Below are 25,565 nucleotides of genomic sequence, written 5' to 3'. Positions count from 1 at the left end.
AAGGACACTAAATAATTACAAAAGGGACAATCCAAAAGAAGATATAACAATTGTATAAATAGTTATGGACCCACCATAGGAGCACTCAAAATACATAAAGCAATAACAAACATAAAGGAACTAACTGATGATAATATAATCATAGTAGGGGACTTTAACACCCCACTTACATCAAAGGACAGATTATCCAAACAAAACCAACACGGAAACAGTGGCTTTGCACAACACTTGGGAACAGATTATTTAACAGATATATTCAGAATACTCTATCCTACAACAGCAGAATATACATTCTTTTCAAGTGCACATAGAACATTCTCCAACATAGATCACATGGTAGACCACAATGCAGGCCTCAGCCAATTCAAGAAGATTGACATCATACCATGCACCTTTTCTGACTAACACACTATGAAAGTAGAAGTCAACCACAGGAAAAAATCTGGAAAGACCACAAATACATGGAGGTTAAACAACATGCTACTAAACAATGAATGGGTCAACCAGGACATAAAGAAGAAATTTTGAAAGTACATGCAAACAATTGAAAATGAAAACACAAGGCCCCAAAACCTTCCTTGAGGCAAGGAAAATCTCAAGTGAACTATGTAACCTCACACCTGTAGGAGCTAGAAAAAAGAACAACAAATAAAACCTAAAACCACGGGTGCTTGGGTGAGCTCAGCGGTTGAGCATCTGCCTTTGGCCCAGGGCGTGATCCCGGAGCCCCAGCATCAAGTCCCACATTGGGCTCCCTGTGTGGAGCTGCTTCTCCCTCTGCCTGTGTCTCTCATTAAATAAATAAATAAAATCTTAAAAAAAAAAAAAAACTAAAACCAACAGAGGGGAGAAATAATGAAGATTAGGACAGAAATAAATTATACAGATACTTTAAAAACTCAATAGAACAGATCAATGAAACTAGGAGTTGGTTCTTTGAAAAAACTTTATAAACCTCTAGCCAGGCTTATCCAGATAAAAAGGAAAGACTTAAATCAGTAAAGTCACAAATGAGAGAGGATAAATAACAGCCAACACCACAGAAATAGTTATCAGAGAATATTCAGAAAAACTATATACCAACAAATTGGACAACCTAGAAGTCATAAATTCCCGGAAACATATTAAGTTACCAAAACTAAGATAGGAAGAAATAGAAAATCGGAAGAAACCAGTATAACCAGCCAGGAAATTGAGTCAGTAGTCAAAAACTCCCCACAAACAAAACTTTAGGACCAGATGACTTCACGAGCAAATTCTACCAAATATTTAAAGAAGAGTAAATACCCATTCTCTCAAAATACTCCAAAAAATAGAAATGAAAGGAAGACTTCCAAATTCATTCTGTGAGCCCAGCTTTACCTTGATACCAAAACCAGATGAAGACAACACTGAAAAAGAACTAAAGGCCAGTATCTCTTGTTGAACATAGATGCAAAAGTCCTCAACGAAATGCTCACAAGCCAAGTCCAACAACACATAAAAAAATATATTCACCACAATGAAGTGAGATTTATTCCTGGTTTGCAAAGATGGTTCAATATTTGCACATCAACATGATATATTACATTAATAAGAGAAAAGATAAAAATCATGTGACCACTTCAATAGATGCAGAAAAAGCATTTGACAAAGTACAACATCCATTCCTGATAAAAATCCTCAATAGCGTAGGTTTAGAGGCAACATACTTCAACATAATAAAGACCACATATGAAAAACCCACAGCTAATATCTTAAGTGGAGAAAAACTGACAGCTTTTCCTCTACAGTCAGGAATAAGACAGGGATGTCCACTCTCACAACTTTGATTCAGCATAAAGTCTTAGCCACAGCAGTCAGACAAAAAAAAGAAATAAAAGGCATCCAAATTGGCAAGGAAACTTTCACTGTTTGCTAATGACAGGATATTCTGTGTAGAAACCAAAAAAAAAAAAAAACAAAAAAACTTTGTCAAAAAACTGCTGGAACTGATACAGGAGTTCAATAAAGTAGCAGGATACAAAACCAACGTACAGAAATCTATACACGAAGAATGAACCAACAGAAAGAGAAATTAAGGAATTAGTCCTATGTACAATCACACTAAAAATAATAAAATTAGGAAGAAACTTAACCAAAATTGTAAAGACCTGTACTCTGAACACTACAAAACTGAAGAGGATACAGAGAAATGGAAAGCTATTCCATGCTCATGGATGGGAAGAACAAATACCATTAAAATATCGATACTACCCAAAGCAATCTACACATTTAATGCAATCCCTATTAAAATACCAATAGCCTTCTTCACGGAACTAGAAGAAACGGTCCTAAAATCTGTATGAAACCGCAAAAGACCCCAAATAGCCAAAGCAATCTTGAAAAAGTAAAGCAAAGGTGGAAGGATCACAATTCCAGGCTTTAGGTTATGTTACAGAGTGTAGTAATCAAAACAGTACAGTACTGACACAGAAATATACACAAAGATCAATGGGAAAGAATAGAAAACAGTACAGTACTGACACAGAAATATACACAAAGATCAATGGGAAAGAATAGAAAAAGAGCTCACAATTATATGGTCAATTAATTTTCAACAAAGCAGGAATGAATATCCAATGGGGAAAAGACAGTCTCTTCAACAAGACACTGTGTTGGGAAAACAGAGACGGTGTTGGGAAAACTTGACAGCCACATGCAGAAGAATGAAACTGGACCATTCTCTTTCACCATACACAAAGATAAACTCAAAATGGATTAAGGACATAAATGTGAGACATGAGACCATAAAAATCCTAGAAGAGAGCACAGGCAGTAAGAGAGCACAGCTCTTTGACATCAGCCATAGCAGTTTCTTACTAGATACATCTTCTGAGGCAAGGGAAACAAAAGCAAAATAAACTATTGTGGCTACATCAAAACAAAAAGTTTCTACACTGTGAAATAAACAATCAACAAAACTAAAAGACAGCCTGTAGAGTGGAAGAAGATAAATGACCTGTCCAATAAAAGGTTAGTGTCCAAAATATGTAAAGAACTTATAAAACTCAACACCCAAAAAACAAATCCAATTAAAAAATGGGCAGAAGACATGCACAAACATTTCTCCAGAGAAGACATACAGATGGCCAACAGACACATGAGAAGATGCCCATCACTTATCAGAGAAATGCAACTCAAAACCACAATGAGATATCTCCTCATATCTATCAGAATGGCTAAAAATCAACAACACAAGAAATAACAGGTGTTGGCTAGAATGTGGAGGAAGAGGAACCCTCTTGCACTATTGGTGGAAATGCAAATTGATTCAAACACTGTAGAACATAATATAGAGGTTCCTCAAAACGTTAAAAATGGAACTACCCTATGATTCAGCAATCACACTACTAGGTATTTACCCAAAGAATGCAAAAATAATAAGTCAGAGGGATATTTGCATATTGATATTTATAGCAACATTATTTACAATAGCCAATTATGGAGACTGCCCAAATGTCCATCAGCTGATGACTGGATAAAGAAAACTGTGTGTGGGGATCCCTGGGTGGCGCAGTGGTTTGGCGCCTGCCTTTGGCCCAGGGCGCAATCCTGGAGACCCGGGATCGAATCCCACATCGGGCTCCTGGTGCATGGAGCCTGCTTCTCCCTCTGCCTGTGTCTCTGCCTCTCTCTCTCTCTCTCTATCATAAATAAAAAAAATTTTAAAAAAATTAAAAAAAAGAAAACTGTGTGTGTGTGTGTACGTACACTGGAATATTATTCAGCCAACAAAATAAAATCTTGCCATTTGCAATGAGAATATAATGGTAAGTGAAATAAGCCAGTCAGAGAAAGACTAATACCATATGATTTCACTTACATGTGGAATTTAAGAAACAAAACAAATAAGCAAAGGGAAAAAAGAGAAGCAAAGGAAGAAACAGACTTTTAACTATAGAGAACAAGCTGATTGTTAGCAGAGGGGAGATGGGCAGGGCAGTGTGTTAAATAGGTGATGGTGATTAAGCAGTGCACTTGTTATGATGAGCACCAGGTCATGTGTGGAAGTGTTGAATCTTCTGTTGTATACCTGAAACTAATATAACACTGTATGTTAACTAGAATTTAAATAAAATCTTTTAAAATTTTAAAAATAGGGCAGCCCCAGTGGCTCGGCGGTTTAGCACCACCTTCAGCCTGGGGCGTGATCCTGGGGTCCCAGGATCGAGTCCATGTCGGGCTCCCTGCCTGGAGCCTGCTTTTCCCTCTGCCTGTGTCTCTGCCCTCCCCCCCCCCCCGTGTGTCTCTCATGAATAAATAAAGAAAATCTTTTTTAAAAAAATTTTAAATAAAGTAGGAGTCAGCAACTACCCATTACCACCCATTGCCTGTTTTTTTTTTAATGGCCTGAGAGCTAAGACTTTTTTTATATATATAAAGATTTTATTTACTTATCTGAGAGAGTGCATTAGGGGGTGGGGGATGCAGAGGGAGCCCGATGTAGGACTCTGTCCCAGGACTCCTTGGATCACGACCTGAGCCAAAGGCAGACACTCAATCACTGAGCCACCCAAGTGCCTAAAGTGGTGTTTTTTTTTTTTTAATAAATTAATTTTTTATTGGTGTTCAATTTTAAAGTGGTGTTTTTTTATGGAAAAGTATTTGGTGGTTCCTCAGAAGGCTATCCTTAGAATTACCATATGATCCCACAATTCAGCTTGTAGGTGTATACTAAGGAATTGAAAGCTGAGACTCAAAAAGATATTTGTACATGCATATCCACAGCATTTTTCGCAATAGCCAAAAGGTGGAAACAACCATCACTGATGAATGGATAAGCAACAAAATGTGGTTGTACACATGCAATGGAGTATATTATTCAGCCATAAAGAAGAATGACATTCTTACACATGCTACAACATGAAGGACCAGGAAAACACGCTAAGTGAAAGAAGCCAGGCACAGAAGGACAAATATGGTGTGATCTCACTTGTATGAAATATCTAGAATGGGCACATTCACAGAGATAGATCACATATTAGAGGTTACTAGAATCTGGGGGGAGAAATGAAGAGTTATTACCTAATGGTTGTGTGATTTCTGTTTGGCTATTGGAAAAGGTTTTGAAAAGGCAGTGGTCATGATGGCACAACATTCTGAATATAATTAATGCCACTGAATTGTACCACCCCAAAATGTCCTAAAATGGCAAAAATTCTGTTTATTTTCATCATAATTTTAAAAATTAATGTGCTACACTAAAAACCTTTGAATAATACACTTTAAATGGGTGTATTATATATTAATGCATTGTATTGCAAAAGCTATAAAAAGAGGGTACCTAGTATATTATTTCATTCATGTAAAGTTCAGAAAGGCTAAATCAGTGTTAAAAAGTCAGGATAGGGATCCCTGGGTGGCGCAGCGGTTTGGCGCCTGCCTTTGGCCCAGGGCGCGATCCTGGAGACCCGGGATCGAATCCCACGTCGGGCTCCCGGTGCATGGAGCCTGCTTCTCCCTCTGCCTATGTCTCTGCCTCTCTGTGTGTGTGTGTGTGACTATCATAAGTAAATAAAAATTTTAAAAAAAGTCAGGATAGTAGTTGCCTTTGTAGATGAAGGAGGTAATGTTGGAAGGAAGTGTGAAGGAAGCTTCTGGCAACATTCTATTTCTTGAACTCTAGGATAGTTACATGAGCATTCACTTTATAATAGTTTATTGAGCTGTATAATTTTGTGTACTTTTACATATGTGTTATACTTCACAATAAAAGATTTTAAAATTAAAGAATAAAGACAATATGAGCAAAGAAAGGCAACCTTGCCCAACCCTGGGGGAGCCATTTGGAAATGTAGGGAGAGGGGCATTTTTATTATGATGATGGGGAAGCACTGTGGGCATTAGGTAGGCAGCCACCAAGGACAGTAAACATTCAGTAATGTGTACAGGACCTGTACCGTGAGTTGTCTCAGCCTAAATGCCAATAGCACCTTCACCAAATGCTGCATTAGAACATGTTAATAGTATGATTGTGTTTTAAGAGTTAATCTTGGGCAGCCGGGGTGGCTCAGCGTTTAGCGCCACCTTCAGCCCAGGGTGTGATCTTGGAGACCCGGGATTGAGTCCCATATCAGGCTCCCTGCATGGAGCCTGCTTCTCCCTCTGACTGTGTCTCTGCCTCTCTCTCTCTCTCTCTCTCTCTCTCTCTCTCATGAATAAATAAATAAAATCTTTAATAAAAATTATTTAATCTTAAAGCTCTAAAGTCTTTTCTCTGGGGCCAGTGTATTCAGAGAAGCATCCTCTGATGTGCATCAGGAATTAAGGCTGGCTGCTACCATTCCAGCAGCTGAAAGGCTGGGCTGAGGATTCCATTGTTCCAGAAGCAGACTCTCTGCTTCATCCTCCAGTTTTCTGTCCAGCACCTCCAATCAGCTGGGGCTCCTGGGCTGGAGCCTTCCTGAGAAGCTCCTGGAGGTGAGGAGTTATTCCCTGACCACACAGAGGGGGTGTCCCACTGCTTCTCCATCACATTTCCAGTCTATTTTCCTTTTTTTGTAGTTTTATGCCTTATGCCTCCTTCCTCAATGCTGGTGATTCCAGTTCTTGAGCATTTCTGGTGTTTGCAGGGAAGATCTGAGCACCTGTCTTCAGTATGCTGTTTACAAGCACTTGAATTTTACCTTTCTTTGCCCTACTAAAGTCCGTTTCCATTTTTTTTATCTGTCATCCATCATTTATATATGGTTTTATATGATTTGAGTTTCATCTGAGATGGAGTTTATCTGTCTTACTCTCCTTGTTTTGGCAGGCTTAATTTCCGGAAAAGACATTGTGAAGTAAAAGGTCTTTACTCTGCCATCTTAAATCCAGAAATTTACTTTCCAGTGGTGCTTACTTATTCCAAATATGGAGATAATAACTCTTCCCTATTTTAGTGGTTGAAAAGAATTAATCCATTTTCCACATAACCTTGCGCACATATCCGTGCACACACTACTTAACAACTGCTCTGGTGGCTATTTTTTAAATTTCCCAGTAGGTGGCATTCATGAAATAAGGCTTTCCTGAAGAAGAGAGAAGTGGTTATGATAATAACCAGTGTTTATTGTTTACATATATTGTTATTTAATCCTCACAATAGCTTTACAAAGTAGGTCCTGTTATTGTCCTTGCTTTGTAGATGAGTAAACAGAGACATAAGTTTAAATAACTTACCAAGCTCACAGAATTAATAGATTACCAAATCCCAACCTTGAAGGAAATAATCAAGATAAGTACTTAAATATGTAAATGAAGAGGAATTAATGATTAGTGATCACCCTGTATATATCAGGCATCATGCCAATCCTAGGAATACAAAAACTCTGCTTCCTTCAGGAATTAATAGTTTAATACGGTATTTGGAAACTAATACAGTATAGTAAATGCAGTACTAAAGAGATTCTAGGACATTAGAAGAGTGCCTAGAACAATCGAATCCTGTCTAGCATGGAAAAGCAGAAATGAGGTTAGAATGAGCCTCTAAGAGAAGATGCTGGTATGTGGAAACATTGGGAGTCTAGATAGAAAATCCAGTGAATGCAGGGGACTTGGTTTCCTGTTTTGATTTGCTATAGCATGAAATGTTCAGGCACCATGGAAGTGGAGTTGGAGAGGCAGCAAATGGCTAACCATGGATGAACTGGATTAGGACCTAGGGTTTTATCATGTAGTTGGAGAAGAGGTGACATATTTTAAAGAGGGAATTAATGTGGTTAGATACATGTTTTCTTTAGATCAAAGTGGAGAGCTGTGTAGGGAGTGGATTTGAGGTTAAGTAATTTGCCCAAGTAGTAGGGCTGTGATTTAAATCGTGATTTAATCTAACTCCAAAGTTCTGATAGGTGTGCCATCATTTTGAGTAGGAATGAGGGTATCTGTCTTTGAAGCCATCAGGTAAATAGAAGGAAGAGTAAAAAGAAATGAGAAAAGCATTCGATTAGTCTTCAGTTCTTCTAATTTTATTTTTATTTATACCAGTCTTTAGAAATCCTGGTCATGATACTTATTTTAGAAAAGAAATTCTTGGGCAGCCCCAGTGGCGCAGTGGTTTGGCGCCGCCTGCAGCCTGGGGTGTGATCCTGGAGACCTGGGATCCAGTCCCTGCATGGAGCCTGCTTCTCCCGCTCTCTCTCCCTCTTCCTGTGTCTCTGCCTCTCTCTCTGTGTCTATGAATAAGTAAATAAAATCTTAAAAAAAAGAAAGAAAGAAAAATTCTTTTAAGAGGAAAAAAAAGGACAAATACAATTCTTTTTTTTTTTTTTTTTTTTTTTTTACTCTGTCTTTGGTTGAAGCCTAATTCTTCACACACAAGGTCAAAAGTTGCCTCATGGGTACTAAATTTGCAAGCCTAAATTTCTCAAAGTATAAAATTAGGACAAAGGTAGTGATAATGTTTAAAATAGAATGCAGTTAGGAACACCTGGGTGGCTCAGTGGTTGAGCATCTGCCTTCAGCTCAGAGTGTGATCCCAGAGTCCTGGGATTGAATCCCACATTGGGCTCCCTGCATGGAGCCTGCTTCTCCCTCTGCCTATGTCTGCCTCTCTCTCTGTGTCTCTCATGAATATATAAATAAAATCTTTAAAAAATAATAAAATAAAATAGAATCTTTAGTCAAACAGGCTAAGTGGTTCACATAAAATCTAAATAAAGGCATGAACTGGATTGAAGGACTCTTAAATTTAAATTTTCTAATATGCATGTGACAGGTAATAACGAAGGAAATTGTATGCTAGTGTCAATAATAAAGATCTAATCAAAGGTCAAAAAGTATTTGAAAAAAACAGTACTTGAAAGATACTGTAGATATATAGCTTTATAAAACTAATAATCACAGATTATTTATATTTCATCTCTGATTTCATATAATTTATTCCTTTTATAGGCCTACACAAGTGAAATGGCAGCTGATGGTAGCTAGCTGTTTTAGAAGAAGTGGTAAATGCTTTAATTTTATTCATTTTTTATATAACTTGCTTCTTTCTATCTTTTAGGTAATTATGCATGTAACTGTGTTCCAACTGCATATTTGTTTATTAAAACATTAGCTTTTGATTACTACACATACTCAAAGCATTATATGAGAAACATAAGTTAGTCACAGAAAAATAGACATTCTATAGTTTATATTTCCATTTTCTATTCACATAAGTCTAAACATCCTTGTATGCTCTGCCAAACTTGTAAGACTGTCTCACTCCTGAGAAGCCTGAAGAAGTCCCAGAGCTGGAACAACTGGTATACCAGATAAAACTAGGTATCTTTGTGTTTTCGGTAACTGTTTTTATTATATCTTGTACTGCTGACACTTGTCCTGAAGCATGGAGATGTAGTAGTGCTGGACTAACTGTGAAGTAGAATCTCTCATCAGAGATTAAGCAAGGAGATAAATGTTAACAGATTTGTAATCCCTCTTGTAGAGCCTGCAAATGATTCAGGAAAAGAAATTCCTTGATCCCAGAGGAGCACAGACTGTGACAGTGTTAACAGTGTTCTCATCCTGTTGTGTAGAAGGTTTCTTTCTTTACGTCTGTGAACTCCTTTAGAATGGGGATCAGAATATATACACAGGAGTCCTCAGAGCATTTAGATGATTTCTTTGCTGTTGTTGTATTTCCTATGATACCTAGAATATCACTGTACTGTATGTACATGTTATTTCTATTAGAGTGAGTTCTGAATTACCAGTGTTCATTACAGTGTCAGCCATATGTGAAATGTACATATAAGGTATTCTGAGTGATTTAAAACAGAAACTCCCTTATGTTACTGAAGTACAGATCTGAAGAAGAGAAGCTGATGTTTATTGAGAGATGCTGGGTGCTGTGGGCTTCCTGACTCTGTTGCATCCAATTCTTACCACAGCTCTTAGAGGATCAGCATGGCTGGCCCTTGTGTGTAGTGGGGCTCAGAGATATTGATATTACTTGTTTACTGAGATATTAGCAAAAATCCTTGATCTAAAATTCATTTTTCCTATTCTTTGCTGCTATGAAGCTAAGTTATATTCTAAAACAAAACGCTTTGGATAAACTTTTTAATATTTCAAAATAAAAACTACCAGAAAAGGTTATTTTTCATCTTTTCCAACTAAGTGAATGACATTGAAATTAATGTTAGCTTATCACTTAAATTATTTTTAAATTTGTTGTTCTTCTAAAACAATCATTAATTTTTAAGAAATTGAATAGATCTTAATCTTTGACACTAACATATTTATTTTAAGAACTAAACTAAGTTTTAGTCATCACCCATTTACTTCTGCTCTGCCCTTTTCAAATTTCTTTTATCTGTACATTTTTTTCCAGAACTTATATTAAGAATGGTTTATATATGCTTGTGGCAAACCTGGAAGTCTTCTTACTAAACCAATAAATGGTGCCAGTGTCTTGGATTAAAATTACTATTTTGCTGAATCTTACTAATTTTGATAATCTACTAGTGTGGTTTTTTCTCCTTTTTTATTTATAGGTAACTACCAAAAAGCATTAGACACTTATAAGGATATTCACAGAAAATTTCCAGAAAATGTTGAATGTGAGTTTATGTCTTGTAACTTTGAAGCTATCCGTTCTCACATTTTATGTCCTTGTGTATGATAATTACATTTGCTACAGTAATTACATATATAGCCACCAGCCTATAATTTGTGATACATGTTTACACATGTGGTTATGGGATCACAAAATTTGACTATGCAAGTACATTTTATAGAATTTAATTTTTGATGGATTTAAGTATACCACTAGGTTCTCTTCAGTAGTAAACAGATCTCTATTTCAAAGTTTTATGAAATTTGAAGAATAAATTTTGGACTATTTTTTATTTTTTAAAGTTCATAAACTGATGTTTTATAGAAAATGCATTTTTAAAAATTTATTTACTTGAAAGCTAGAATGAAAGAGAGAGGGTGTGTGCCATGAGCAGGAGGAGAGACGGAGGAAGAGAGAAGCAGGCTCCCTGCTGAGCAGGGAGCCCAGTGCTTGATCCCAGGATACCAGGATCATGACCTGAGCTGAAGGCAGATGCCTAACCAAAGGCTTAACCAACTGCTCCACCCAGGCGCCCCAGAAAAGGCATTTTTAACTCTCTACTTAGTATGCAGCTTTCTGAGGTTGAAAAATACTTTGAGTTTATGAAAATAGAACAATCATCTTGCTCATATGGATAGCAAATGAATTTTAATGTTACCTTAAGTTTAAAATATTATGTTGGTATGTTACTTATTTCCCTTTTGTGAAGTTAGCTTTGTAGAAAATACTCATTTATTCCCCATCTTGTTGCACAAAAGGTTTGATGTAACTTAAAGTAATAATGTGAAGTATAACAGGAGTACCAACAACAAAGTCATGATCAAGAAAAATACAAAATTGGGATCCCTGGGTGGCGCAGCGGTTTGGCGCCTGCCTTTGGCCCAGGGCGCGATCCTGGAGACCCTGGATCGAATCCCACGTCAGGCTCCCGGTGCATGGAGCCTGCTTCTCCCTCTGCCTGTGTCTCTGCCTCTCTCTCTCTGTGACTATCATAAATAAATAAAAATTAAAAAAATAAGATCTAAAAAAAAAAAAAAAGAAAAGAAAAATACAAAATAACCATATTCACATGACATACTCCCATTAAACTGTGTATTTGGCCCTGAATAGCTTTGCAGCTAAAGGAAAGAGAAAAAATATAATCAGTTATATAATATTTTCTATTTATGAGGAAACATAAAGTAATTCTTGGGGAAGAAGAAAACATTTCTGACTTTTCATTTATGTTTTGAAACCAAGAGATATGTTAGATAAGCTCAATTAAAGCTACAGCAGCTCCTGGCTTTCATGACATCCTTACAGCAAATAAAACGTTTGAAAGACTTTTTAATTTTGTCCTTCAGTGACAGCACTAAACAATGCATTTCAGTTCAGTAAGACAAATCTTTTCTATACCAAGTTTTCCCATGGCTCAGCCTGATCCAGTGATGAGATGTACTGAATGTTCCTTCATTAATATTTTTCTCCATTTGGCTTTTGTGAAAGGTCAACAGCAGAGAGCTCAGAATTATGGCCTTTGGTAGCAGTTTAGGAGCAAGGGCTTTTCTAATGCTGATTAGAAGCAGATTTGTTCATTTACAGCAGTGGTTTGCAAATGCCGTCAGGAAACAGGCTATGTGGAATTACTTGTAAAACTTTAAAAAGCACAAATTCTAGCCCAACCTACAGGGATCCTCATTTAAATTTGCAGTGGATGCAGATATCTTTCATTTCCTATTAAATTTTTTTAAGATTTTTTTGTTTACTTATTTGAAAGAAAAAGAACACAGGAGTGGTGGGGGGCAGCCCCAGATCATGATCCTAGGCAAAAAATCAGAGGCTTAACCAACTGAACCACCCAGGCTCCCTTCCCATTTCTTTTAGAAGGTTTTGGGGGTTTTTTTTGTTTTGTTTTTGTTTTGTTTTGTTTTGTTTTTTGTTTTTTGTTTTTTGATGTGATTCTTAATCTCGATCACTTTAGGAAACTGGTGATTTAGAGATTGAGAGGTAGCAATAATATCATTTTGTAAAAATAAAGCAACCCGAAAGTCTGCTAGGCAAGACTTTTCCCTTGGCACCATTGACATTTGGGATCAGATAATTCTGTACTGGGGGAGACCATCATATGGATCATAGAATGTTTTAGCAGCATTCCTGGCCTCTACCCACCAGATGTTCCTAGCACTTACACCCCCTCATTGTGAAAAACAGAAATGTACCGACATTGCCAAATTGCATTGACAGAACTGCTGCTGATTGAGAACCACTGCAGTAGCTTAGTACCTCTGCTCTGGACCAGTAAAGGGAGAATCTCCAGCCAAATCCAAATTTCTTTCTTTATTGAGAGTCTAAGATTTACTCTAAGGAGGGAATGCCTGGCTGGCTCAGTCTGTGGAGCATGTGACTCTTGATCTCAGGGTTGTGAATTTGAGCCCCACATTGGGTGTAGAGGTTACTTACAAATAAAATCTTTTTTTAAAAAAAGATTCACTCTAAAAACTTGAATGATTATCTATGCCATAGGGAGTGTTCAAGATGGCTTTGACCTAGATCATTTTCACAGCAAATACAATTTGTCTCTCTTAACTATAGCTATAAAAAAAAACATTTGCACTCATGTAATATCTCATTTTGAACAGAACAGTTTTTTGATAAACCCAACAGGATAATTCCATTCTTAAAATGTATTCTTAAGTTATCAAAAGTTAACCTGCTCTATAGAGTTCAGATGACATGCTAAATTTCAGAGAACATCTACCAAAAACATTGATTTTTATTTTACATTAAATAAATACCCCGAAGCCACTCTTTCTAAGGACAGATTGGTAAGAGAAATATTTTAGTATTATTTGTACAATATATAAAAATTACCTTAGTGTGAATTATTAAGATAAATATGTATGTGGGCAATTTATATAGTAATGTGTGACATTTTAAATTATTTTAGTACTGTTACTTTTGCAATATGTCAGTGGTTATGAATTGTTGACTTTCTTAAAAATTCTTGTGGAGTGTTGGTGTACAGCACTGTTGAAGCACTGTGCATATGGTGAAAAGTAAAACCGATGAAAACCCCTGGGAAGAGAAAGATAATAAACAAATATACATGTCAGTGGTCCTAAATGGTGTAAAGGAAAAGCAGATAAGGACGTGAAGAGTATGGGAAGGGCTCTAAGTAGATGGTATGGCCTCGCCTGAGGGTAGGGCAGGTGGAGAGAACCATCCCTTTAGCTCCCCTTCCCAGGAGGTTCTGTCACCTTAGGGCCAGAGAATACAAACTGTAGTTGTTAATAGAAACAAACACTATTTGCAAGTATCAATCCTACTTGTGTCCCAAAAGACTGACTTTATTGATTTGTTATATTTTCAACACTGGGCATTAATATTTTTCTAAAACTATATTTTGCAATTTAGGTCTCCGTTTCTTGGTTCGTCTCTGTACAGATATTGGATTAAAAGAAGTTCAAGAATATGCAACAAAACTCAAGAGATTGGAAAAAATGAAAGAAATAAGAGAACAGGTATCTCATATGGGCCAAAAACTGCTGTCTGTTAATTTTCAAAATGTCAGTCTTCTGTAGCTCAAACGGTGATTCTGAGAGCTTCTCTTAGGAAAATAAAGTTGAATTTTTTTCTGCTGTGTCATAAAAGGAAGAATACCTAAAATTCTAGTTTGAAGATAAAATTCTTATCAAGAACCAATTCTTTTTTTTTCTTTTTTCCTTTTTTCTTTTTTTATTGGAGTTCAATTTGCCAACATATAGCATAACACCCAGTGCTCATCCCATCAAGTGCCCCTCTCAGTGCCCACCACCCAGCTACCCCCACCCCCCACCCACCTCCCTTTCCACCACCCCCTGCTCATTTCCCAGAGTTAGGAGTCTCATGAAGAACCAATTCTTAATAGGAGAAAGTACATCAGAGTCAACATACTTTCGTGGAGGTTACTCAAATCACTGTAACTTTCCACAATACAAAATAAATTACAGGTTAATTTATACAGTTAATTTCAGTTGGAGTATCCAGTGGTCCATGGAAACTAAGAGGCAATTGTATATGATAATAGTACTTTTTCTTTAAGCTGTTTCATTATGTAGTAGAGCATGGCTCTGAGAATATTAGTAATATACATGGAAGCATTTTAAGTGTATTTCTGTGTTTCATGCAATATATGGAATAACAGTGTTCTTAGTTTTACTTCTTTAAGAAAATAATCTCTCCTAAGTTTGAGCCTAGAATGTTTAAAAATTTAGCATGATTTTTGAGTGTCTGCCTTTCACAGAAAAATATATTCTTTAAGGTTAGACTTTTTAAAGAAATTATCTTAGATAATTAAATCTAAGTTCCATATTTGCTTTCAAAATGTAGTTATCTTGTCTTTGCTTCAAAATGTGGTTATCTTGTCTTTGCTTTGGAGATGTGATCTGATTGTTTTATTGTTTTTTAAAGTATCAGTTGTTTAAGGATTATGAGCATGACATAGATTTTTACCTTAAAAATTCTATAAAACATCAAGTTGGTATCAAAATGCCATGGTAGGGTAAATAGTTTAAAACTTGCTGTGAAAACCAATTTACTACCATGTACCAATTGCTAAATTAGGTAACCTGTATGAAAGCTTTGTAAAATTAAATGGAGATAAATCAGAGTTCAAGTTATCATAATTGTTATCATAATCACTATTAAATGTGTTTCATTAAGAAGAATCAAAAAAATTATATATTTCAAACCAAGAACATTATTTGGAGCTTAAAATTAGATTCGTTAAGTTACTTAGTATAGAACCACAGAGGTATGTAGAGTTAAAGTCTTAAGACTTCCTAAGTTTAATCATCTGCAGTTTAAGTTTATACTGAACAGAGAACACACGACTAATACAAATTATGGATCTTTCATAATATACTTCTCACAACTTATAACCTTAAACAGGAAGACTGACATATGTATTGCTATCTCTGATTTAGTAGACTTCCAGTGTGGCCCCCTTTTACACAATAAGTAGCAGCCCTTCTGACCCCCTGGGACTTGCCTTGCAGGCAGCCCACAAGGGAATTCCACGTGTAAGAAACACGGATTCCTTGGGACTTCCTTTGCAGCTGGCTTCCAAGGGATATAACTACAGTGTAGGAAACCCTGATTATAAGGAGTCCCTGGGAAATTAGAGACCAAATATGCCCCCTTTAAAGAAATGAGAGTTGCTTTTACACAATTTTCTTATCACTTGATTTCCCCATGTGCTGGTTCTAGTCTTTGTAGTACTTCACCTCTTTATTGGTTTCCTCTCTCCTTCTGCCTTTCCTCTTATCGTATCCTCTTTCCTTTATGCATTTTCTCTGTGGTGTTAAACTCTTTCTTCCTCTGGCTGACTGCTATGGGCTACTGGATACTATTATGAATGAATACGTAATGTCATTGAGACTGCTTTTTCTTTCTAGTTAGTACCCAGCCTTTTGATTCCTCTTCCATCAAAATATATGTACATTGAATATAATCAATTTTTATCTTTCTCTCTCATAGACCTGATATCCTTCCACTGTCCTCACTAAAATAATTCCTTAATGATTTAATTAAGAATACTTTAGTAAACTCATACAAGTTACTATTGATGCATTTAGATGCATTTAGATTATCCAGTGTTTCTCTTACATATTTACTCTGATTATTAATGTCTCACAGTACTTGAGCAGTGTCTCTTTTGGTAATATTTTATCACTGTCCTCATTGTAATCTGTATAAAACCTAAGATCACTTAGATATCTTCTCTCATTATAGCTTCTCTTTAATATTTTCCCTCAAATGTTACTGCCTAATCTTTCTTTACAGTCAAAGTCACAGTCCTCATCCACAAAGCACTCTTTTTTCAGTGCCCTTGAAATCAATTTCTTTGTTCTTTGGTACTTTTCATTAAATCTGAAATAAACATTTTCAGGGTTCCTGGGTGGCTCAGTTGGTTAAGCATCTGCCTTCAGCTCAGGTCATGGTCCCAAGGTCCTGGGAGCAAGCCCCATATCAGGCTTCTTCCTCAAGTGAGAGGCTGCTTCTCCCTCTCCCTCTGCCTGCCACTCCCCCTGCTTGTGCGCGCACGCGCTCTCTCTCTCTCTCTCTTTCTGTCAAATAAATAAAATCTTTTTAAAAATTTTTAAAAAGAAACATTTTCTTAAAGTTTTCTCACTTATGTTTTGCTTATAAATACACAGTGGAAGAGAAAAAATAAAGGAAGAGAAAGGTCCTAGGAAGAAGAGACTTAAAAAGAGTTCTCACTGAGAGCTAATTTATCTTTTAATTATTGCATATCCCATTTCAGTTTGTGTTTCTGAGATTGTGAGCCCATGGGCAGAGCATTCTATTTCCTGGTTTGCGTAGTACATAAAGTATAATAAATAAACTTCTGAGTTAAGGACACTCTTCTTTTCTAAATCTGAACTTAAAACTTGTTATTTTTCCTGTGTTTATTTAGAATCTGCCCTAATGCAGAAACTTAACATTTTCTATGTCATCAGAATGTCTTCATATAATCATTGTTAATGCCTGCTAATGCACTTTTGTATAGATAGGCCGTGATTTCTTTAAACATCTTCACAGTTAGTCAACTATCTTTTTTAGAGTTGGTGACTCTCTACAATCAGTCTAATTTTGATGTTTCTTGCTGAAGAAGAACATTTCTGTATTGTGAACTGGAGACAGTTTGTGAAATGGACGTTTAATGGAAAGCAGGGATATCATAGATAATCACATCAAATGTTTACCTAGAGATGCTGAAAGGAATACAAAGTTGACCCCAAGTCCTATCCCTTCCTTTCCTCTGGAAGTACTAATAGTCGTGGAAGTTTGGCAGCAGGAAGGAAAAGAAGTGAAGATGCTGGATGAATGTTCGTGAATGTTAGTTAGCACTCTTCATGGTTCTGGTTACAGTTTTCCCTTTAATTCCATATGATTACATCTGCTTAACTAGACATTAATAACAGCAACAGCTAACATTTACTGAGTGCATGATAAGTACAGGCACTCTATGTATTAACTAATTTAATCATCACAGTAGACCTATGATGTTGGATTTGGCTTTATTATTACTTTTTTAAACAGACGGAAAAACTGAGACCCATGGTAGCTAAGTAACTTCCTCCAGGTCACACACCTTTTGGGGACAGACCTAGGCTTCAACTCCAGGGAGGCTGGTTCCCAAGTCCAGGTTCCTAACTACTATGCCTTACTACCTTATGAATAGTACTGGAAAAGGATGATGCAAATCATTATTTTCAGTTGATACATAGTCTGTCCTTACTCTGCACTCACAGAAGTTGGGAACTCATACCATGAATTAAATGAAAATGTACCTTGCTCACCAGAATTTGATTAGGCGTTAAGGTCTCAAAACAGTGCTATTCAAGCATGCTTTATGGACCACTGGAGCCTCACAATCACCTGGGCATGTCTTAGCATTACACAGTCTTGGGCCCCACCTCAAACCTACCCAAAACCTATCCCAGAGTTAAATTCAAGCATCTCTTTGTGTTTTGTTTTTTTTTTTTTCAAACAAGCCCCTCCAGGTATTTTTCTATTCACTAAATTTTGAAAAGCACTTATCTAAAGTATATGTTCCCACAGGGTCATCATGCAAATGATCAAATACCAGCTCAGGGTGTGGAATCTGATTTGGAGGGTGGGGAGGTAGGCAGTGGATGTAAAATAAATCAGGCCATGGATTTTTTAAAATTATTTAAAAATGGAGAAGGATTTATTTAGACCAAAGAAAGAAAGATAAATTGATTCAAGTTTATTTGGGTCAAGGGTAGAGTATCCCCCTGAATCCTTAACTCCTACTTTAAAATGTTAAAGCGAGAAATGTATTTAGACTGATTTTTCAGAGAACTTGTTTCTCTTCCTGGAACTATTATGGAAAAAAAAGACTGTTCTCCCCTTTGTGCTTGGGGGACCTACATTCCAGAGTAGGAAGAAAACTTTACACAAGTATTCATTAGTGCCATCAGTAAGCAGTTCCAGGCACTGGGCTGTTTGGCCAGGCAAGAGAGACCTTCTCTGCCACACCTGCCTACTACGGGCCTGGAGCAGTGTGACCTGGCCCTTAGCACTGTGAGCCTCATAGTGCCACTTTATAAAGAGATGTTTTATGTTTCTTCTTCACTGAACCCATAAAGTTAGCTGCAAAGCATTCTGTCAAACTTGACTGTATGTCTGGAAAAGAACAAAATGGCAGGAGCAGGAATTAAAGACTTAGTAATCTAAATAGAAAAGGAAAAGTATCAGCCGAAATTCAAAGAGGATTAGAAAACAAAGTCCATAAGATTTAGGAGTGGAATTTGTTTGTTTTCAGCAGCAAATAGGTATTCAGATGGAAGGGGATAAAAACCCTCATTCTTGGGGCACCCAAGTGGCTAAGTATCCAACTCTTGATTTTGGCTCAGCTCATGATCTCAGGGTTGTGAGATGTAGCCCCACACTGGGCTCCATGCTGGCATGGAGCCTGCTTAAGATTGTCTCTCTCTCCCTCTCTTGTTGCTCCTCCTCTCTTAGTCTCTTTTCCTCTCTCTCCCTTCTTCCCCTCTGCCCCTCCCCCACCCCAAACAAAACAAACTCCACATTCTCTGCCCACAGGAGAGTAGTGAAGGAAAAAGACAAGCAGGGCAGACCATGAGTGTAAGGAGGGCATGGGTGCTGGGGAGTTTCCCTGAGATGAGAGTGGCTCTGAGCTTTAAGGGATGAGTGGGAGCTGGGAAGAAGATGAAGAAGGGTATGGCAGACAGACAGGATCCATGGAAGGAGGGAGCTGGCACATCCAGCGGGTGCAGGCTGCCTTTTATTCACAAAGTAGGAGGGGCACAGTCAGTTTCCAAAGGTGAGAAGAACAGAACGTGGTGTATTAAAAATATGCTTATTCCGTGGGGACAGAGCTGAACCAGCAGTGGGGAGGCCCCTGGAGGCTGGCACTGTCATGTGCTTATGTGATATGTGTCCAGTAGAGCACAGTGTCCTGGGAATAGGAGAGGAAGAAGAGAAGTCATTGAATCAAGCCAGATTTTAGGTTTCTTGGTGAGTAGAGCAGAAAGACAGGTGGGCAAGCAAGGGGCCTGGAGGTCCTGATGGAGTTGTCCTTAAGGTGATGGGGTGATTCTAGGATGAAAATAAAGATTTAAGGGAATTAATTAGGAAAATATGGATAGGAGCTAAAGGATTGGGAAGTTCTAGATGAGAGCAAAGAATAGGTGTGAAGGGGTGAAGAATGGTGATTGTGGAAAGTGCTCACTTTCTTAAATTGTCCTATTCTAAATGTATGGTTACTAAAACAGGATGCAAGATCTTTTCTCACATTTGATTTGAAAAAATTTCAAGTTACATGGGCATTTGTCTTTGTGAGTTTATTTTAGCATTATATAGGTCTTTTAGATATGCTAGAAATAATCTATGGTGAGATGAAAAACAAGTTTTGAGATAAAATCTGATTATAGACCTTAAAATTTTTATTTTGTTAAATCATTTTTAGATTTTCAAAAGTGAAGGGTCAAGGAAGAGAGATGGGATTTCAAGGGAGGTTTCTTTTTTAACAAAAAATGTGAGCATGTTTACATATATGTGAAAGTCCTGAGTTTTAGGAGAGTGTTCCATTTTACAGAAACAAGTCTTAAGTTATTGAAAGGAAATTTGTTTCTTCCTAGCAGACCACAATGTCAATAATTCCATCCATGACCTAATAATTTATAAATATCTAGGGAGTTGTCAGGGTTGAGGGAATAAATAGTCCCTTGTCCTTTGAATTAAATATGAAATTGTGTTTATATTATTAAAGATCTAAATAAGGTACTACCAACCTATGTTTAAAATTTTTCAGTCAGTTGTAGAGTAAACATTTATCAAAAGCTGTCTGATTCTGGTCACTAACTGCCTTGTGTCTCTAAACACAGCATTAGACATACGAGAATCTGGCAGTGTGAACTGAGACAGATTCAATGTCAATACAAAATGTCTAACACTTAAGCAAAACACAAAATAACCATAAATTGCTTCAAGAAACCTAAGAATGTCACAGCTTGAAGATATTTATGTTTTAAGAGTGAGTTTATACCTGGGAAAGTGGACTACTGAACAGATCTTAGGTGTTTTGTGAGGTTTTAATCATGCTTTTATTGTAGAAGTTGAATTTCAAAAGCTAAAAGTGGAGGTCCCACTTGAGTATTTAATAAAGACTGAGCACCCTGGTAGAGGGCAGGCTGTGAATCCTTTACTTACAGAACAACCTCATCTCTCCCATAGAATCAACTCTCAGATAAGGAGCAATTTGAACTCAGCTTTTAGGGGGTAAGAACAGCGAATCTTAAACACTACACGTAATGTTAATTTAAAAAATCAATATTTATTTATATTCAACTCTGAGAGAATATTTATTCTTTTAAACTCATCTTCTTGTTCTAGCGCATAAAGTCTGGCAGAGATGGCAGTGGGGGTCCCCGCAGCAGAAGAGAGGGCAGTGCCAGCAGTGGTAAGTATTTCCTGACAGATGTGTAGTACACAGGCTTCTAGAAACATCTGGAATAATCCAGAAAAATATATCCTTTGTTCCATACACAGTAAAGTCTCACTTATTCTAATTAATTTTGTAAGCAGTCTGCTATGTAAATGACTATAAATGTTAGTGGATTTCACTTTCTTAAGTAACCATACCTGTTTCTGCTAAGTGATTTCTAAGTAAGTTCATGCTGGATAGATTAATATAGATTTCCATACTAATGAGGTTTTACTATGTTACATTTTTTAAATTTACATTTTAAGGCAGTACCTTGAGAAGTAAGATGATCTTAAAGAATGCTGGCAGTCCTGAGTCTTTACACTCTTCTTATAGAAATAGTGCCAGTCTGGGAATTAGGAGCCATGGTTCTAGTCCCTGTCTTGATCATGACAGCTATCTGTCTTTGGACCAACTGTAAATACTGTAGGCTTCAGGTGATTTCTAAATTTGTTTGAATCTCTCAGTTCCTTGACTTTGATTGCTTGTCACACCATTACTTAATAAGATTGTTAGGTTTTCCTTCCCTCATTCCTCAAAATACGGCTTCTGTGTCTTTGTCAGGGGAGTAATAGAAGTTTGGTGGTTTTAAGGAAACCAAGTGGAAAAATAAATGCTAAAGTGGGATCTATAAATACATATATAATCTCTCATATCCATACTTAGCACCATCATACATACATGATTCAAATCCATGCACTACCCAACATCATTCTCCTATCTCTGTGATCTAGGAGTCAGGACAAAGGCAAATGCGACCCTAGTTCAGATAGGCCTTTCATTCACAAACATTTATTAGATGCACATCAGGTGCCAGATAAATACTGTGCCAAGTGCCAAGGACATGGGGATGAGTAAGACATGATCCCTGTGCCCAGGGAAATTAAAATCTAGTTAGAAAGACACACAGGTTTCAGGTGCTGTGCTAGAGAAATGCACATGTGTGTTCTAACTTCCTGTAGATAGAAACTGCAGTTGGGACAAAGATTCTTTCCTGAGTTCTAAGCTCTGCTTTGCCAGATGGGTTTAAGCAGTTACAATCGTCAGTGGCATCTAGTTCTAACAAGACAATTTGATTCTCTAAGGAATAGTCCAGCTTCTCCAGCTGAACCTCACAGTCCTCACCTGTTTACTCTTAGGTCACAGGAGTCGTTACCAGAGCTTCAGAAATTAGTAGAAGTAGCTTTCAGCTTGAGTCCCAGGGATGCCAAGGGGCATCTGCCACATCAGGAAGTCGCCATTTACTATCTGGTCAGCCCTCCATGGTCATGATGGGCATTGGCATCTCCATAGTGTCCCCTAACTCTCAGATGTCAGCTCAGTTCTGTTTCCCTGGCCCCACTTCTGCTTTCATGTGGGGTTGGATTTAACTGAGTCCTGGTTGTGAGAGATCTGTTCTAGCTATTCTCATAATAAGCTGGAGAACTACAGGCCTGCAACCTCTTCTCCAAAGCCCATAGGGCTGAATGTGTTGTAGAATTCAACATTTTTTGGAGTTTAGAAAAGTTGTATGGTGCATCACCCATATATAGTACCCCTAGGGAGCATCTCAGTCAAACATAACTATTACTGATTCGTGAAACATGAATAATAACACTAAAGATAAATGATGGCTAAAAATAGCTTCAGGTCAAGTCAGGCTTTATGCCCATGAAGTTTACATATTGTCACCTGAAAACTTGGCTTTCAGGAGCTTTTGATTTTGGAATTGTATATAAGAGAACATGTACCAAAAATGTCCCAAATGGCCAAGAGGTCAGCCCACAAGGTTTGTGCATCAGTTAAGAGGAACTTAGGTTCACCAGACCAACTTGCTGTCCTTGTTCATCCTTTTCTTTTAGGAAACAAGTAGCCTATGATATGATTTTTTTTTTTTTTTGAAATTGACTGTCCCGTAGGGAATAATTGTCTTAAGTGACCCCTAGGGGAGTATTAAATATTTATTAAAGTTCTAGGACTGGATTCACTATCTTCTAAGTTTTCTACACTTCCTCTTAAAAATCTGAAGTTCAGGGGTGCCTGGGTGGCTCAGTCAGTGAAGCGTCTGCCTTTGGCTCAGGTCATGATCCCAGGGTCCTGGGATTGAGCCCTTCATGGGGCTCCCTGCTCAGTGGGGAGCCTGCTTCTTGCTCTCCTCCCACTCCTACTATCTCTGTCACTATCTCTGTCTCTCTCTCTCTCAAATAAATTAAATAACTCTTAAGTTCAGAGTAACCAACCAGCGCATCCCAAACAACCCCCAACAGCCTATGTTAAATTCTCGGAGCCTTCCCTGGTAATTTGTAAGCTTGCAAAATGTCACCAGTGTTAACCCCTAAGCCTGAGCCTGAGTTACCCAGATGTCTGAGATGTTTGAAAATTTGCTTCAAAAACATAAGGACCTCCTAACAGAATGCCACGGCATGCTCTAAGAACCTTGAATAGTTTGGTGCTAAGCCAGAGCCCATAGGATAGTGTCCACAGTCCCACCCCAAGAAATTATCCCTGGCAGACTAACATCCGCCTCTCAGAACATCAAAAGGATCAAAGTATGCCTCAGATGCCACTGAGGTGCTAGGTCCTTCAACGTGTAGAGCTGTTCAGCCTCCCAAGGTGACCTCTCCCTAATACTCCTTATATCACACTATGTTTCAGAACAAAACAAAATGCCTCACTTGGACCTGGGACCTCCACCATGGTCAGGGTTAGTGCAGCAAACAAAAGACTCATAGTAGGGATGCCTCAGCATCCTAGGTGGCTAGCATAGTAGGGTGGCTCAGCAGTTGAGCATCTGCCTTTGGCTCAGGTCATGAACCCAGGGTCCTAGAATTGAGTCCCACATCGGGCTCCCTGCAGGGAGCCTGCTCTTCCCTCTGCCTATGGCTCTGCCTCTCTCTCTGTGTCTCTCATGAATAAATAAAATCTTTAAGAAAAGACTCACAATAGAGAAATATGAGGCTACCTCAGATCTGATATCTGAGTGCACAGGAGAGGCCTTTCTGTTACAAATTTGCTTCCTGGTCCTGCCCTTCCCCCATTGCCTTTCTCTTTTTTAATAAATTTTCCTTTCTCTCATCCAGTCTGTTTTAAGTCCAACACAAACAATTCTGGTGTACAAATAAGCCTTATTCTCACAGGAGGGAATCTTGGAGTCGAAATTCTGTGTTACTGAGACACTTTTACAAGCTGGGTTTCATGCTGTTTGGTCCTCTTGGCACAAGTTTAAAGCATTAAATACTTCCTTTTTAGGGTTCTTGCTTTCTTTCTCGCCCCCCCCCCACACCATTTGCCTTTTTGTTCTTTACTTCCTGATCCCTTGAGATACATGGCATCCCAGACTTCTTCATTCCCTCCTGCAGCCCAAGTTGGAATGCCTCTTTTGGTGACCTTGCTGGTTACCCTGACACTTTTTCAAGAATCATATTTTCTGACTTTTTTTCTCCAGCTCTTGCACAGTGCAGGATGTCCTGGCTTTGAAGTGTGAATAAAGTGTGCTGTGGATGCCTGTCTCATTTTCTTTTCCCTTCCACCTCATGGGGCCCTCTCAGAGCTTGCTGCAGCACACTGCCAATGCACCTCCATCCTCACCAGCACTCTCCCTCCCACTCAACAGTGCCAATCACTTACCTATTATACCTCAGGATTTCCCAGTACAAACCCACATGTGACAGACCCCAATCTTACCCATCTTCTGCCTCTGCCTGTGAAACCTTGAGATGCACATTTATGTAGTAACATGGAAATATTTGGCACTTCTCTCTGGATTTGATCCACAGATCACATAGTGGAAAGGGGTGATTTTCTAAATGCATCCAAGAGGCCAGCCTTAAGATGTTAAAATAAATGTAGTGCCTGCATCTAGGTTTTTAAAGTATTGCCCAGATGAGAGGACCATAGGGAACTTAAATATCAGAATGATTAGATTATATAAAATGAAATGCTTGAGGGCCCTTGAAATTTGGCCTTTTTTTTTTTTTTTTTTTTTTTTGTGGATCAGGCTAGTCCTACTACAGCCTTACTTTTGCTATTAGTTTGTTTAATAAGCCCCAGCTCCTGTCCTCTTCAGTGATTCTCCAATTTTAGCATATGGCAGAGTCACCTGGAACACTTGTAAAAATAGCCTGCCAAACTCCTCTAAGTCCAGCATTTCTGAACCAGTCTGGGCCACACCAAGGAATTTGTATTTCTGACAAGGTCCCAGCTGATGGGACCTTAAACGAGATATTACAAGAGTAAATGTGATACAGTGTATAGAAAGGTTGCTACAAGTATTACCACCAAATTCAAATTCACAGTAGCAGCAGTTATCCAGCCTCTGGCCTCATGCCCTAGCTCTGTCACTCCCAAGTGTCATTACCCTGGGAGGTGGTGTGAGCTTGAGACTAACTTAAAATTATATGCACAACTCATGGAAGGGGGCTCAGTGCAATGCCTGGCACACACTGAGTAGTAGTTATTATTATTATTATTATTATTATTATTATTATTATTATTATATACAAACTGCATGCAAAGCAATAGTGTTTGGTTTAGGATATTGAATTATCCATT

General features: G+C 37.9%; 1 protein-coding gene across 7 annotated transcripts in view; it reads left to right on the top strand.

The window, feature by feature from the left end:
* The window catches only part of IFT88 (intraflagellar transport 88), a 136,059-nt gene that overhangs the window by 87,776 nt on the left and 22,718 nt on the right, over nt 1-25,565 (top strand). For all 7 annotated transcript variants that reach the window (XM_025462759.3, XM_035719805.2, XM_025462752.3 and 4 more), the window contains exons 21-24: nt 8,893-8,945; nt 10,479-10,544; nt 13,934-14,040; nt 20,945-21,011. In XM_025462759.3, coding sequence (XP_025318544.1) covers nt 8,893-8,945; nt 10,479-10,544; nt 13,934-14,040; nt 20,945-21,011 — 293 coding nt within the window. The remainder of the gene's footprint in view (nt 1-8,892; nt 8,946-10,478; nt 10,545-13,933; nt 14,041-20,944; nt 21,012-25,565) is intronic.

This window comes from Canis lupus, chromosome 25, assembly GCF_003254725.2.
Source record: "Canis lupus dingo isolate Sandy chromosome 25, ASM325472v2, whole genome shotgun sequence".
Classification (NCBI taxonomy): Eukaryota; Metazoa; Chordata; class Mammalia; order Carnivora; family Canidae; genus Canis; species Canis lupus.
The sequence above is the reverse complement of the archived record's forward strand: the minus strand, read 5'-3'. Positions and strand labels throughout refer to the sequence as shown.